The 16,262-nt window shown below is 45.8% G+C and overlaps 1 protein-coding gene across 1 annotated transcript in view; it reads right to left on the bottom strand.

Annotated features, from left to right (window-relative positions):
• The window catches only part of LOC139413996 (glypican-5-like), a 225,027-nt gene that overhangs the window by 110,125 nt on the left and 98,640 nt on the right, over positions 1 to 16,262 (bottom strand). Inside the window, exon 4 of the mRNA XM_071161881.1 lies at positions 8,052 to 8,217. Coding sequence (XP_071017982.1) covers positions 8,052 to 8,217 — 166 coding nt within the window. The remainder of the gene's footprint in view (positions 1 to 8,051; positions 8,218 to 16,262) is intronic.

The following is a 16,262-nucleotide window of genomic DNA, read 5'->3' as shown; positions in this document are numbered from 1 at the left end:
GATCCCATCACCGCACAACAAGAGGACTCCCCATTCCACCCTACACAGAGGTAGTGATCCCACCACCACAACAAGAGGACTCCCCATTCCACCCTACACAGAGGTAGTGATCCCACCACCACAACAAGAGGACTCCCCATTCCACCCTACACAGAGGAAGTGATCCCATCACCACAACAAGAGGACTCCCCATTCCACCCTACACAGAGGAAGTGATCCCACCACCACAACAAGAGGACTCACCATTCCACCCTACACAGAGGAAGTGATCCCATCACCACAACAAGAGGACTCACCATTCCACCCTACACAGAGGAAGTGATCCCATCACCACAACAAGAGGACTCCCCATTCCACCCTACACAGAGGTAGTGATCCCACCACCACAACAAGAGGACTCCCCATTCCACCCTACACAGAGGTAGTGATCCCACCACCACAACAAGAGGACTCCCCATTCCACCCTACACAGAGGTAGTGATCCCATCACCACAACAAGAGGACTCCCCATTCCACCCTACACAGAGGTAGTGATCCCACCACCACAACAAGAGCACTCCCCATTCCACCCTACACAGAGGTAGTGATCCCACCACCACAACAAGAGGGCTCACCATTCCACCCTACACAGAGGTAGTGATCCCACCGTACAACAAGAGGGCTCGCCATTTCACCCTACACAGAGGTAGTGATCCCATCACCACAACAAGAGGACTCACCATTCCACCCTACACAGAGGAAGTGATCCCATCACCACAACAAGAGGGCTCGCCATTCCACCCTACACAGAGGTAGTGATCCCATCACCACAACAAGAGGACTCCCCATTCCACCCTACACAGAGGAAGTGATCCCATCACCACAACAAGAGGGCTCGCCATTCCACCCTACACAGAGGTAGTGATCCCATCACCACAACAAGAGGACTCACCATTCCACCCTACACAGAGGAAGTGATCCCATCACCACAACAAGAGGGCTCACCATTCCACCCTACACAGAGGTAGTGATCCCATCACCACAACAAGAGGACTCCCCATTCCACCCTACACAGAGGAAGTGATCCCATCACCACAACAAGAGGACTCCCCATTCCACCCTACACAGAGGTAGTGATCCCACCACCACAACAAGAGGACTCCCCATTTCACCCTACACAGAGGAAGTGATCCCATCACCACAACAAGAGGACTCCCCATTCCACCCTACACAGAGGAAGTGATCCCATCACCACAACAAGAGGGCTCGCCATTCCACCCTACACAGAGGAAGTGATCCCACCACCACAACAAGAGGACTCGCCATTTCACCCTACACAGAGGTAGTGATCCCACCGTACAACAAGAGGACTCCCCATTCCACCCTACACAGAGGAAGTGATCCCATCACCACAACAAGAGGACTCCCCATTCCACCCTACACAGAGGAAGTGATCCCATCACCACAACAAGAGGACTCCCCATTCCACCCTACACAGAGGTAGTGATCCCATCACCACAACAAGAGGACTCCCCATTCCACCCTACACAGAGGAAGTGATCCCATCACCACAACAAGAGGACTCCCCATTCCACCCTACACAGAGGAAGTGATCCCATCACCACAACAAGAGGACTCCCCATTCCACCCTACACAGAGGTAGTGATCCCATCACCACAACAATCACAGGGCAGATATCATTGAATTGTATCCAAACATAATCCTGTTAAAAACCTGTTTCAGATCCAGAGGAGGGCTGATTGGATCGGATTCCCTTAGGAGGTTGTCAAAAACCCATATCTTAATCTCCCCCAACAACGTGATCTATAATCTACGGTAATCTCATCCTATTAACTCTGATCTGATAGCATCAGGACATGATTGGGAGGATTAAGGAAGAAAGCGGAGAAAAACACAAAAGGTGTATTTATGTATATGATTATGATGCTTGGAGACGGCCTAACCAATAGGAACCAGGAAACACGGCCTAACCAATAGGAACCAGGAAACATGACCTAACTAATAGGAACCAGGAAACATGATCTAACCAATAGGAACCAGGAAACATGGCCTAACTAATAGGAACCAGGAAACATGGCCTAACTAATAGGAACCAGGAAACACGGCCTAACCAATAGGAACCAGGAAACATGGCCTAACCAATAGGAACCAGGAAACACGGCCTAACCAATAGGAACCAGGAAACACAGCCTAACCAATAGGAACCAGGAAACACGGCATAAACAATAGGAACCAGGAAACACGGCCTAAACAATAGGAACCAGGAAACACGGCCTAACCAATAGGAACCAGGAAACATGATCTAACCAATAGGAACCAGGAAACATGGCCTAACTAATGGGAACCAGGAAACATGGCCTAACTAATAGGAACCAGGAAACACGGCCTAACCAATAGGAACCAGGAAACACGGCCTAACCAATAGGAACCAGGAAACATGGCCTAACCATAAGGAACCAGGAAACATGATCTAACCAATAGGAACCAGGAAACACGGCCTAACTAATAGGAACCAGGAAACATGGCCTAACCAATAGGAACCAGGAAACATGGCCTAACCAATAGGAACCAGGAAACATGGCCTAACCAATAGGAACCAGGAAACATGCCCTAACTAATAGGAAAAAGGAAACATGGCCTAACGAATAGGAACCAGGAAACACGGCCTAGCCAATAAGAACCAGGAAACATGGCCTAACTAATAGGAGCCAGGAAACATGGCCTAACGAATAGGAACCAGGAAACACGGCCTAGCCAATAAGAACCAGGAAACACGGCCTAACCAATAAGAACCAGGAAACATGGCCTAACCAATAGGAACCAGGAAACATGGCCTAACCAATAGGAGCCAGGAAACATGGCCTAACTAAAAGGAACCAGAAAACATGAACCAGGAAACATGAACCAAGACAGATATACAGTGAACCATGACAGACAGATATACAGTGGACCATGACAGACAGATATACAGTGAACCATGACAGATATACAGTGGACCATGACAGACTGATATACAGTGGTCCATGACAGACAGATATACAGTGAACCATGACAGACAGATATACAGTGGACCATGACAGACTGATATACATTGGACCATAACAGATATACAGTGGACCATGACAGACAGATATACAGTGAATCATGACAGACTGATATACAGTCGACCATGACAGACTGATATACAGTGGACCATAACAGAAATACAGTGGACCATGACAGACAGATATATAGTGAACCATGACAGACTGATATACAGTGGACCATGACAGACTGATATACAGTGGACCATGACAGATTGATATACAGTGGACCATTACAGACTGATATACAGTGGACCATGACAGACTGATATACAGTGGACCATGACAGACTGATATACAGTGGACCAAGACAGATATACAGTGGACCATGACAGATAAACAGTGGACCATGACAGACTGATATACAGTGGACCATGACAGATATACAGTGGACCATGACAGACTGATATACAGTGGACCATGACAGACTGATATACAGTGGACCATAACAGAAATACAGTGGACCATGACAGACAGATATATAGTGAACCATGACAGACTGATATACAGTGGACCATGACAGACTGATATACAGTGAACCATGACAGATTGATATACAGTGGACCATTACAGACTGATATACAGTGGACCATGACAGACTGATATACAGTGGACCAAGACAGACTGATATACAGTGGACCACGACTGATATACAGTGGACCATGACAGACTGATATACAGTGGACCATGACAGACTGATATACAGTGGACCATGACAGACTGATATATATAGTGGACCATGACAGATATACAGTGAACCATGACAGATATACAGTGGACCATGACAGACAGATATACAGTGAACCATGACAGATATACAGTGGACCATGACAGACTGATATACAGTGGTCCATGACAGACAGATATACAGTGAACCATGACAGACAGATATACAGTGGACCATGACAGACAGATATACAGTGGACCATGACAGACTGATATACATTGGACCATAACAGATATACAGTGGACCATGACAGACAGATATACAGTGAACCATGACAGACTGATATACAGTGGACCATGACAGACTGATATACAGTGGACCATAACAGAAATACAGTGGACCATGACAGACTGATATACAGTGAACCATGACAGATTGATATACAGTGGACCATTACAGACTGATATACAGTGGACCATGACAGACTGATATACAGTGGACCAAGACAGACTGATATACAGTGGACCACGACTGATATACAGTGGACCATGACAGACTGATATACAGTGGACCATGACAGACTGATATACAGTGGACCATGACAGACTGATATATATAGTGGACCATGACAGATATACAGTGAACCATGACAGATATACAGTGGACCATGACAGACAGATATACAGTGAACCATGACAGATATACAGTGGACCATGACAGACTGATATACAGTGGTCCATGACAGACAGATATACAGTGAACCATGACAGACAGATATACAGTGGACCATGACAGACAGATATACAGTGGACCATGACAGACTGATATACATTGGACCATAACAGATATACAGTGGACCATGACAGACAGATATACAGTGAACCATGACAGACTGATATACAGTGGACCATGACAGACTGATATACAGTGGACCATAACAGAAATACAGTGGACCATGACAGACAGATATATAGTGAACCATGACAGACTGATATACAGTGGACCATGACAGACTGATATACAGTGGACCATGACAGATTGATATACAGTGGACCATGACAGACTGATATACAGTGGACCAAGACAGACTGATATACAGTGGACCACGACTGATATACAGTGGACCATGACAGACTGATATACAGTGGACCATGACAGACTGATATACAGTGGACCATGACAGACTGATATATAGTGGACCATGACAGATATACAGTGAACCATGACAGACTGATATATAGTGGACCATGACAGATATACAGTGAACCATGACAGATACAGTGGACCATGACAGACTGATATACAGTGGACCATGACAGACTGATATACAGTGGACCATGACAGATATACAGTGGACCAAAACAGACTGATATACAGTGAACCATGACAGACTGATATACAGTGGACCAAGACAGACTGATATACAGTGAACCAAAACAGACTGATATACAGTGGACCAAAACAGATTGATATACAGTGGACCATGACAGATATACAGTGGACCAAAACAGACTGATATACAGTGAACCATGACAGACTGATATACAGTGGACCAAGACAGACTGATATACAGTGAACCAAAACAGACTGATATACAGTGGACCATGTCAGACTGATATACAGTGGACCAAGACAGATATACAGTGAACCATGACAGATATACAGTGGACAATGACAGACTGATATACAGTGGACCAAGACAGATATACAGTGGACCATGACAGATAAACAGTGGACCATGACAGACTGATATACAGTGGACCACGACAGATAGATTAACACCATGACAGATAGAGAGGAAGGAAGGCCACTAGCCCTGTCTGTTCAGTGTGGCAGAGGCTGCGTCCCCAACGGGGCCCTGGTCAAAGTAAGGCACTACGTAGGATAGGATACCGTTTGTGACGGAGGTTGACAAAGTGTGACAAAGCGTGTGATCGTAGGGACGGACGGATGTTGACATATGGAGACTCCCTGAGAGAGAACCAGATTATTGTCCCACGGACCGCTGGGGAACCGGCTGACATTTACACAGGACTTCCTGCTGCATTGCATCAGTGATCCCCATTAAATCACGTTCAGCCTGCGTCGGCTTGGATGATCCTTCTACAGCTACAAGAGCAGTGCTATTATAAGGTCTTCTGTAATTTGACCTGAGATCAGCTGAGACGTGTTACCAAGTTGACCTATGCTATTATACGGTCTTCTGTAATCTGACCTGAGATCAGCTGAGACGTGTTACCAAGTTGACCTATGCTATTATACGGTCTTCTGTAATCTGACCTGAGATCAGCTGAGACGTGTTACCAAGTTGACCTGTGCTATTATACAGTCTTCTGTAATCAGATCTGAGATCAGCTGAGACGTGTTACCAAGTTGACCTATGCTATTATAAGGTCTTCTGTAATCTGACCTGAGATCAGCTGAGACGTGTTACCAAGTTGACCTGTGCTATTATACGGTCTTCTGTAATCTGACCTGAGATCAGCTGAGACATGTTACCAAGTTGACCTGTGCTATTATACAGTCTTCTGTAATCAGATCTGAGATCAGCTGAGACGTGTTACCAAGTTGACCTGTGCTATTATACAGTCTTCTGTAATCAGATCTGAGATCAGCTGAGACGTGTTACCAAGTTGACATGTGCTATTATAAGGTCTTCTGTAATCAGATCTGAGATCAGGTGTTACACTGTGACAACAGGTGAGACGTGTTACAGAGCTGATCTATGCTATTATACGGTCTTCTGTAATCAGATCTGAGATCAGGTGTTACACTGTGAGAACAGGTGAGACGTGTTACCGAGCTGAGTTGGTTAAACTCACTCCTCAGATTGTTCCGTATTTTGCTATTGGTGGCGCAGCGGGCTAAGTTGTTTCCAGAGAGAGAGACAGAGGACGTGAGGAAGGTAACTAAGATGTTTCCAGAGAGAGAGACCGACAGAGGACGTGAGGAAGGAAACTAAGATGTTTCCAGAGAGAGAGACAGAGGACGTGAGGAAGGTAACTAAGATGTTTCCAGAGAGAGAGACAAAGGACGTGAGGAAGGTAACTAAGATGTTTCCAGAGAGAGAGACAGACAGAGGACGTGAGGAAGGAAACTAAGATGTTTCCAGAGAGAGAGAGACAGACAGAGGACGTGAGGAAGGAAACTAAGATGTTTCCAGAGAGAGAGAGACAGACAGAGGACGTGAGGAAGGAAACTAAGATGTTTCCAGAGAGAGAGAGACAGAGGACGTGAGGAAGGAAACTAAGATGTTTCCAGAGAGAGACAGAGGACGTGAGGAAGGTAAATCAGTTGTTGTGTGACAGACAGAGGAAGGTAACTCAGTTGTTGCGTGACAGACAGAGGAAGGTAACTCAGTTGTTGCGTAACAGACAGAGGAAGGTAACTCAGTTGTTGCGTGACAGACAGAGGAAGGTAACTCAGTTGTTGCGTGACAGACAGAGGAAGGTAACTCAGTTGTTGCGTGACAGACAGAGGAAGGTAACTCAGTTGTTGCGTGACAGACAGAGGAAGGTAACTCAGTTGTTGCGTGACAGACAGAGGAAGGTAACTCAGTTGTTGCGTGACAGACAGAGGAAGGTAACTCAGTTGTTGCGTGACAGACAGAGGAAGGTAACTCAGTTGTTGCGTGACAGACAGAGGAAGGTAACTCAGTTGTTGCGTGACAGACAGAGGAAGGTAACTCAGTTGTTGTGTGACAGACAGAGGACGTGAGGAAGGTAACTCAGTTGTTGTGACAGACAGAGGACGTGAGGAAGGTAACTCAGTTGTGTGACAGACAGAGGACGTGAGGAAGGTAACTCAGTTGTTGTGACAGACAGAGGACGTGAGGAAGGTAACTCAGTTGTGTGACAGACAGAGGAAAGTAACTCAGTTGTGTGACAGACAGAGGAAAGTAACTCAGTTGTGTGACAGACAGAGGAAGGTAACTCAGTTGTGTGACAGAGAGGACGTGAGGAAGGTAACTCAGTTGTGTGACAGACAGAGGAAGGTAACTCAGTTGTGTGACAGACAGAGGAAGGTAACTCAGTTGTGTGACAGACAGAGGAAGGTAACTCAGTTGTGTGACAGACAGAGGAAGGTAACTCAGTTGTGTGACAGACAGAGGAAGGTAACTCAGTTGTGTGACAGACAGAGGAAGATAACTCAGTTGTGTGACAGACAGAGGAAGGTAACTCAGTTGTGTGACAGACAGAGGAAGATAACTCAGTTGTGTGACAGACAGAGGAAGGTAACTCAGTTGTGTGACAGACAGAGGAAGGTAACGTGAAGTAGTCAAAAGGTCAGAGGCGACTTACGTTTAGAGACCGTCATGACCTTCCTCTTGACCTCTCCACCCCCTGATCCGCCACACCCATCCTCGTCATCACAGTCTCCGCTGTAGCCACGCCCCTCACCATGGCCGCTTCCTGTTTCGATCAGATCCAACGTTCCAAACTTGGGGATGGACTTCCCCTGCAGCAGCTGGAACAGAAAGAGACAGAACACTTAGTCTGCCTCCCCAAACGACACCCTAGTCCCTATATAGTGCACTACTGTAGACCAGGGCACTATAGAACCCTATTCCCTATATATAGTGCACTACTTTAGACCAGGGCCCTATAGAACCCTATATAGTACACTACTTTAGACCAGGGCCCTATAGAACCCTATATAGTGCACTACTTTAGACCAGGGCCCTATAGAACCCTATATAGTACACTACTTTAGACCAGGGCCCTATAGAACCCTATATAGTACACTACTTTAGACCAGGGCCCTATAGAACCCTATATAGTGCACTACTTTAGACCAGGGCCCTATAGAACCCTATATAGTACACTACTTTAGACCAGGGCCCTATAGAACCCTATATAGTGCACTACTTTAGACCAGGGCCCTATAGAACCCTATATAGTACACTACTTTAGACCAGGGCCCTATAGAACCCTATATATAGTGCACTACTTTAGACCAGGGCCCTATAGAACCCTATTCCCTATATAGTGCACTACTTTAGACTAGGGCCATATAGAACCCTAGTCCCTATATAGTGCACTACTTTAGACCAGGGCCCTATAGAACCCTATTCCTTATATAGTGCACTACTTTAGACCAGGGCCCTATAGAACCCTAGTCCCTATATAGTGCACTACTTTAGACCAGGGCCCTATAGAACCCTAGTCCCTACATAGTGCACTACTTTAGACCAGGGCCCTATAGAACCCTAGTCCCTATATAATGCACTACTGTAGACCAGGGCCCTATAGAACCCTATTCCCTACATATAGTACACTACTTTAGACCAGGGCCCTATAGAACCCTATTCCCTATATATAGTGCACTACTTTAGACCAGGGCCCTATAGAACCCTATATAGTACACTACTTTAGACCAGGGCCCTATAGAACCCTATATAGTGCACTACTTTAGACCAGGGCCCTATAGAACCCTATATAGTACACTACTTTAGACCAGGGCCCTATAGAACCCTATATAGTACACTACTTTAGACCAGGGCCCTATAGAACCCTATATAGTGCACTACTTTAGACCAGGGCCCTATAGAACCCTATATAGTACACTACTTTAGACCAGGGCCCTATAGAACCCTATATAGTGCACTACTTTAGACCAGGGCCCTATAGAACCCTATATAGTGCACTACTTTAGACCAGGGCCCTATAGAACCCTATTCCCTATATAGTGCACTACTTTAGACTAGGGCCATATAGAACCCTAGTCCCTATATAGTGCACTACTTTAGACCAGGGCCCTATAGAACCCTATTCCTTATATAGTGCACTACTTTAGACCAGGGCCCTATAGAACCCTAGTCCCTATATAGTGCACTACTTTAGACCAGGGCCCTATAGAACCCTAGTCCCTACATAGTGCACTACTTTAGACCAGGGCCCTATAGAACCCTAGTCCCTATATAATGCACTACTGTAGACCAGGGCCCTATAGAACCCTATTCCCTATATATAGTGCACTACTTTAGACCAGGGCCCTATAGAACCCTATTCCCTATATATAGTACACTACTTTAGACCAGGGCCCTATAGAACCCTATTCCCTATATATAGTGCACTACTTTAGACCAGGGCACACAGGGCTCTGTAGTAAAAGTAAAGATACCTTAATAGAAAATGACTCACGTAAAAGTGAAAGTCACCCAGTAAAATATTACTTGTGTAAAAGTCTAAAAGTATTTGGTTTTACGTATACTAAGTATCAAAGTAAAAGTATAAATCATTTAAAATCCCTGATATTAAGCAAATCAGATGGCACCTTTTCTATTTTTTTATTTACAGATAGCCAGGGGCATACTCCAACACGAAGACATCAATTACAGATAGCCAGGGGCATACTCCAACACGAAGACATCAATTACAGATAGCCAGGGGCATACTCCAACACTAAGACATCAATTACAGATAGCCAGGGGCATACTCCAACACGAAGACATCAATTACAGATAGCCAGGGGCATACTCCAACACGAAGACATCAATTACAGATAGCCAGGGGCATACTCCAACACGAAGACATCAATTACAGATAGCCAGGGGCATACTCCAACACGAAGACATCAATTACAGATAGCCAGGGGCATACTCCAACACGAAGACATCAATTACAGATAGCCAGGGGCATACTCCAACACGAAGACATCAATTACAGATAGCCAGGGGCATACTCCAACACGAAGACATCAATTACAGATAGCCAGGGGCATACTCCAACATGAAGACATCAATTACAGATAGCCAGGGGCATACTCCAACACGAAGACATCAATTACAGATAGCCAGGGGCATACTCCAACACGAAGACATCAATTACAGATAGCCAGGGGCATACTCCAACACGAAGACATCAATTACAGATAGCCAGGGGCATACTCCAACACGAAGACATCAATTACAGATAGCCAGGGGCATACTCCAACACGAAGACATCAATTACAGATAGCCAGGGGAACACTCCAACACGAAGACATCAATTACAGATAGCCAGGGGCATACTCCAACACGAAGACATCAATTACAGATAGCCAGGGGAACACTCCAACACGAAGACATCAATTACAGATAGCCAGGGGCATACTCCAACACGAAGACATCAATTACAGATAGCCAGGGGAACACTCCAACACGAAGACATCAATTACAGATAGCCAGGGGCATACTCCAACACGAAGACATCAATTACAGATAGCCAGGGGCATACTCCAACACGAAGACATCAATTACAGATAGCCAGGGGCATACTCCAACACGAAGACATCAATTACAGATAGCCAGGGGCATACTCCAACACGAAGACATCAATTACAGATAGCCAGGGGCATACTCCAACACGAAGACATCAATTACAGATAGCCAGGGGCATACTCCAACACGAAGACATCAATTACAGATAGCCAGGGGCATACTCCAACACGAAGACATCAATTACAGATAGCCAGGGGCATACTCCAACACGAAGACATCAATTACAGATAGCCAGGGGCATACTCCAACACGAAGACATCAATTACAGATAGCCAGGGGCATACTCCAACACGAAGACATCAATTACAGATAGCCAGGGGCATACTCCAACACGAAGACATCAATTACAGATAGCCAGGGGCATACTCCAACACGAAGACATCAATTACAGATAGCCAGGGGAACACTCCAACACGAAGACATCAATTACAGATAGCCAGGGGCATACTCCAACACGAAGACATCAATTACAGATAGCCAGGGGAACACTCCAACACGAAGACATCAATTACAGATAGCCAGGGGAACACTCCAACACGAAGACATCAATTACAGATAGCCAGGGGAACACTCCAACACGAAGACATCAATTACAGATAGCCAGGGGAACACTCCAACACGAAGACATCAATTACAGATAGCCAGGGGAACACTCCAACACGAAGACATCAATTACAGATAGCCAGGGGAACACTCCAACACGAAGACATCAATTACAGATAGCCAGGGGAACACTCCAACACGAAGACATCAATTACAGATAGCCAGGGGAACACTCCAACACGAAGACATCAATTACAGATAGCCAGGGGCATACTCCAACACGAAGACATCAATTACAGATAGCCAGGGGAACACTCCAACACGAAGACATCAATTACAGATAGCCAGGGGCATACTCCAACACGAAGACATCAATTACAGATAGCCAGGGGCACACTCCAACACGAAGACATCAATTACAGATAGCCAGGGGCATACTCCAACACGAAGACATCAATTACAGATAGCCAGGGGCATACTCCAACACGAAGACATCAATTACAGATAGCCAGGGGCATACTCCAACACGAAGACATCAATTACAGATAGCCAGGGGCATACTCCAACACGAAGACATCAATTACAGATAGCCAGGGGCATACTCCAACACGAAGACATCAATTACAGATAGCCAGGGGCATACTCCAACACGAAGACATCAATTACAGATAGCCAGGGGCATACTCCAACACGAAGACATCAATTACAGATAGCCAGGGGCATACTCCAACACGAAGACATCAATTACAGATAGCCAGGGGCATACTCCAACACGAAGACATCAATTACAGATAGCCAGGGGCATACTCCAACACGAAGACATCAATTACAGATAGCCAGGGGCATACTCCAACACGAAGACATCAATTACAGATAGCCAGGGGCATACTCCAACACGAAGACATCAATTACAGATAGCCAGGGGCATACTCCAACACGAAGACATCAATTACAGATAGCCAGGGGCATACTCCAACACGAAGACATCAATTACAGATAGCCAGGGGCATACTCCAACACGAAGACATCAATTACAGATAGCCAGGGGCATACTCCAACACGAAGACATCAATTACAGATAGCCAGGGGCATACTCCAACACGAAGACATCAATTACAGATAGCCAGGGGCATACTCCAACACGAAGACATCAATTACAGATAGCCAGGGGCATACTCCAACACGAAGACATCAATTACAGATAGCCAGGGGCATACTCCAACACGAAGACATCAATTACAGATAGCCAGGGGCATACTCCAACACGAAGACATCAATTACAGATAGCCAGGGGCATACTCCAACACGAAGACATCAATTACAGATAGCCAGGGGCATACTCCAACACGAAGACATCAATTACAGATAGCCAGGGGCATACTCCAACACGAAGACATCAATTACAGATAGCCAGGGGCACACTCCAACACGAAGACATCAATTACAGATAGCCAGGGGCATACTCCAACACGAAGACATCAATTACAGATAGCCAGGGGCATACTCCAACACGAAGACATCAATTACAGATAGCCAGGGGCATACTCCAACACGAAGACATCAATTACAGATAGCCAGGGGCATACTCCAACACGAAGACATCAATTACAGATAGCCAGGGGCATACTCCAACACGAAGACATCAATTACAGATAGCCAGGGGCATACTCCAACACGAAGACATCAATTACAGATAGCCAGGGGCATACTCCAACACGAAGACATCAATTACAGATAGCCAGGGGCATACTCCAACACGAAGACATCAATTACAGATAGCCAGGGGCATACTCCAACACGAAGACATCAATTACAGATAGCCAGGGGCATACTCCAACACGAAGACATCAATTACAGATAGCCAGGGGCATACTCCAACACGAAGACATCAATTACAGATAGCCAGGGGCATACTCCAACACGAAGACATCAATTACAGATAGCCAGATAGCCAGGGGCATACTCCAACACGAAGACATCAATTACAGATAGCCAGGGGCATACTCCAACACGAAGACATCAATTACAGATAGCCAGGGGCATACTCCAACACGAAGACATCAATTACAGATAGCCAGGGGCATACTCCAACACGAAGACATCAATTACAGATAGCCAGGGGCATACTCCAACACGAAGACATCAATTACAGATAGCCAGGGGCATACTCCAACACGAAGACATCAATTACAGATAGCCAGGGGCATACTCCAACACGAAGACATCAATTACAGATAGCCAGGGGCATACTCCAACACGAAGACATCAATTACAGATAGCCAGGGGCATACTCCAACACGAAGACATCAATTACAGATAGCCAGGGGCATACTCCAACACGAAGACATCAATTACAGATAGCCAGGGGCATACTCCAACACGAAGACATCAATTACAGATAGCCAGGGGCATACTCCAACACGAAGACATCAATTACAGATAGCCAGGGGCATACTCCAACACGAAGACATCAATTACAGATAGCCAGGGGCATACTCCAACACGAAGACATCAATTACAGATAGCCAGGGGCATACTCCAACACGATACAGTCACTACTTTACCAGGGCCCTATAGAACCCTATAGGGGCATACTCCAACACTAAGACATCAATTACAGATAGCCAGGGGACCAGGGCCCTATAGAACCCTATATAGTACACTACTTTAGACCAGGGCCCTATAGAACCCTATATACTGCACCAACACTAAGACAGGGCCCTATAGAACCCTATTCCCATAGTGCACTACTTTATAGAACCCTAGTCCCTATATAGTGCACTACTTTAGACCAGAACCCTATTCCTTATATAGTGCACTACAGACCAGGGCCCTACTAGAACACGAAGACATGCACTACTTTACCAGGGCCCTATAGAACCCTAGTCCCTACAGTGCACTACTTTAGACCAGGGCCCTATAGAACTCCAACACGAAGACATCAATTACAGATAGCCAGGGGCATACTCCAACACGAAGACATCAATTACAGATAGCCAGGGGCATACTCCAACACTAAGACATCAATTACAGATAGCCAGGAAAATGACTCACGTAAAAGTGAAAGTCACAGTAAAATATTACTTGTGAAAGTCCCATCCAACACGAAGACATCAATTACAGATAGCCAGGGGCATACTCCAACACTAAGACATCAATTACAGATATCCAACACGAAGACATCAATTACAGATAGCCAGGGGCATACTCCAACACGAAGACATCAATTACAGATAGCCAGGGGCATACTCCAACACGAAGACATCAATTACAGATAGCCAGGGGCATACTCCAACACGAAGACATCAATTACAGATAGCCAGGGGCATACTCCAACACGAAGACATCAATTACAGATAGCCAGGGGCATACTCCAACACGAAGACATCAGGGGCATACTCCAACACGAAGACATTTACAGATATACTCCAACATGAAGACATCAATTACAGATAGCCAGGGGCATACTCCAACACGAAGACATCAATTACAGATAGCCAGGGGCATACTCCAACACGAAGACATCAATTACAGATAGCCAGGGGCAACAGATAGCCAGGGGCATACTCCAACACGAAGACATCAATTACAGATAGCCAGGGGCACTCCAACACGAAGACATCAATTACAGATAGCCAGGGGCATACTCCAACACGAAGACATCAATTACACTCCAACACGAAGACATCAATTACAGATCACTCCAACACGAAGACATCAATTACAGATAGCCAGGGGCATACTCCAACACGAAGACATCAATTACAGATAGCCAGGGGCATACTCCAACACGAAGACATTACAGATAGCCAGGGGCATACTCCAACACGAAGACATCAATTACAGATAGCCAGGGGCATACTCCAACACGAAGACATCAATTACAGATAGCCAGGGGCATACTCCAACACGAAGACATCAATTACAGATAGCCAGGGGCATACTCCAACACGAAGACATCAATTACAGATAGCCAGGGGCATACTCCAACACGAAGACATCAATTACAGATAGCCAGGGGCATACTCCAACACGAAGACATCAATTACAGATAGCCAGGGGCATACTCCAACACGAAGACATCAATTACAGATAGCCAGGGGCATACTCCAACACGAAGACATCAATTACAGATAGCCAGGGGCATACTCCAACACGAAGACATCAATTACAGATAGCCAGGGGCATACTCCAACACGAAGACATCAATTACAGATAGCCAGGGGCATACTCCAACACGAAGACATCAATTACAGATAGCCAGGGGCATACTCCAACACGAAGACATCAATTACAGATAGCCAGGGGCATACTCCAACACGAAGACATCAATTACAGATAGCCAGGGGCACTCCAACACGAAGACATCAATTACAGATAGCCAGGGGCATACTCCAACACGAAGACATCAATTACAGATAGCCAGGGGCATACTCCAACACGAAGACATCAATTACAGATAGCCAGGGGCATACTCCAACACGAAGACATCAATTACAGATAGCCAGGGGCATACTCCAACACGAAGACATCAATTACAGATAGCCAGGGGCATACTCCAACACGAAGACATCAATTACAGATAGCCAGGGGCATACTCCAACACGAAGACATCAATTACAGATAGCCAGGGGCATACTCCAACACGAAGACATCAATTACAGATAGCCAGGGGCATACTCCAACACGAAGACATCAATTACAGATA

The sequence above is a fragment of the Oncorhynchus clarkii genome, chromosome 7 (assembly GCF_045791955.1).
Source record: "Oncorhynchus clarkii lewisi isolate Uvic-CL-2024 chromosome 7, UVic_Ocla_1.0, whole genome shotgun sequence".
In the NCBI taxonomy this organism is placed as follows: domain Eukaryota; kingdom Metazoa; phylum Chordata; class Actinopteri; order Salmoniformes; family Salmonidae; genus Oncorhynchus; species Oncorhynchus clarkii.
This window is presented reverse-complemented; position numbering and strand designations above follow the sequence as displayed.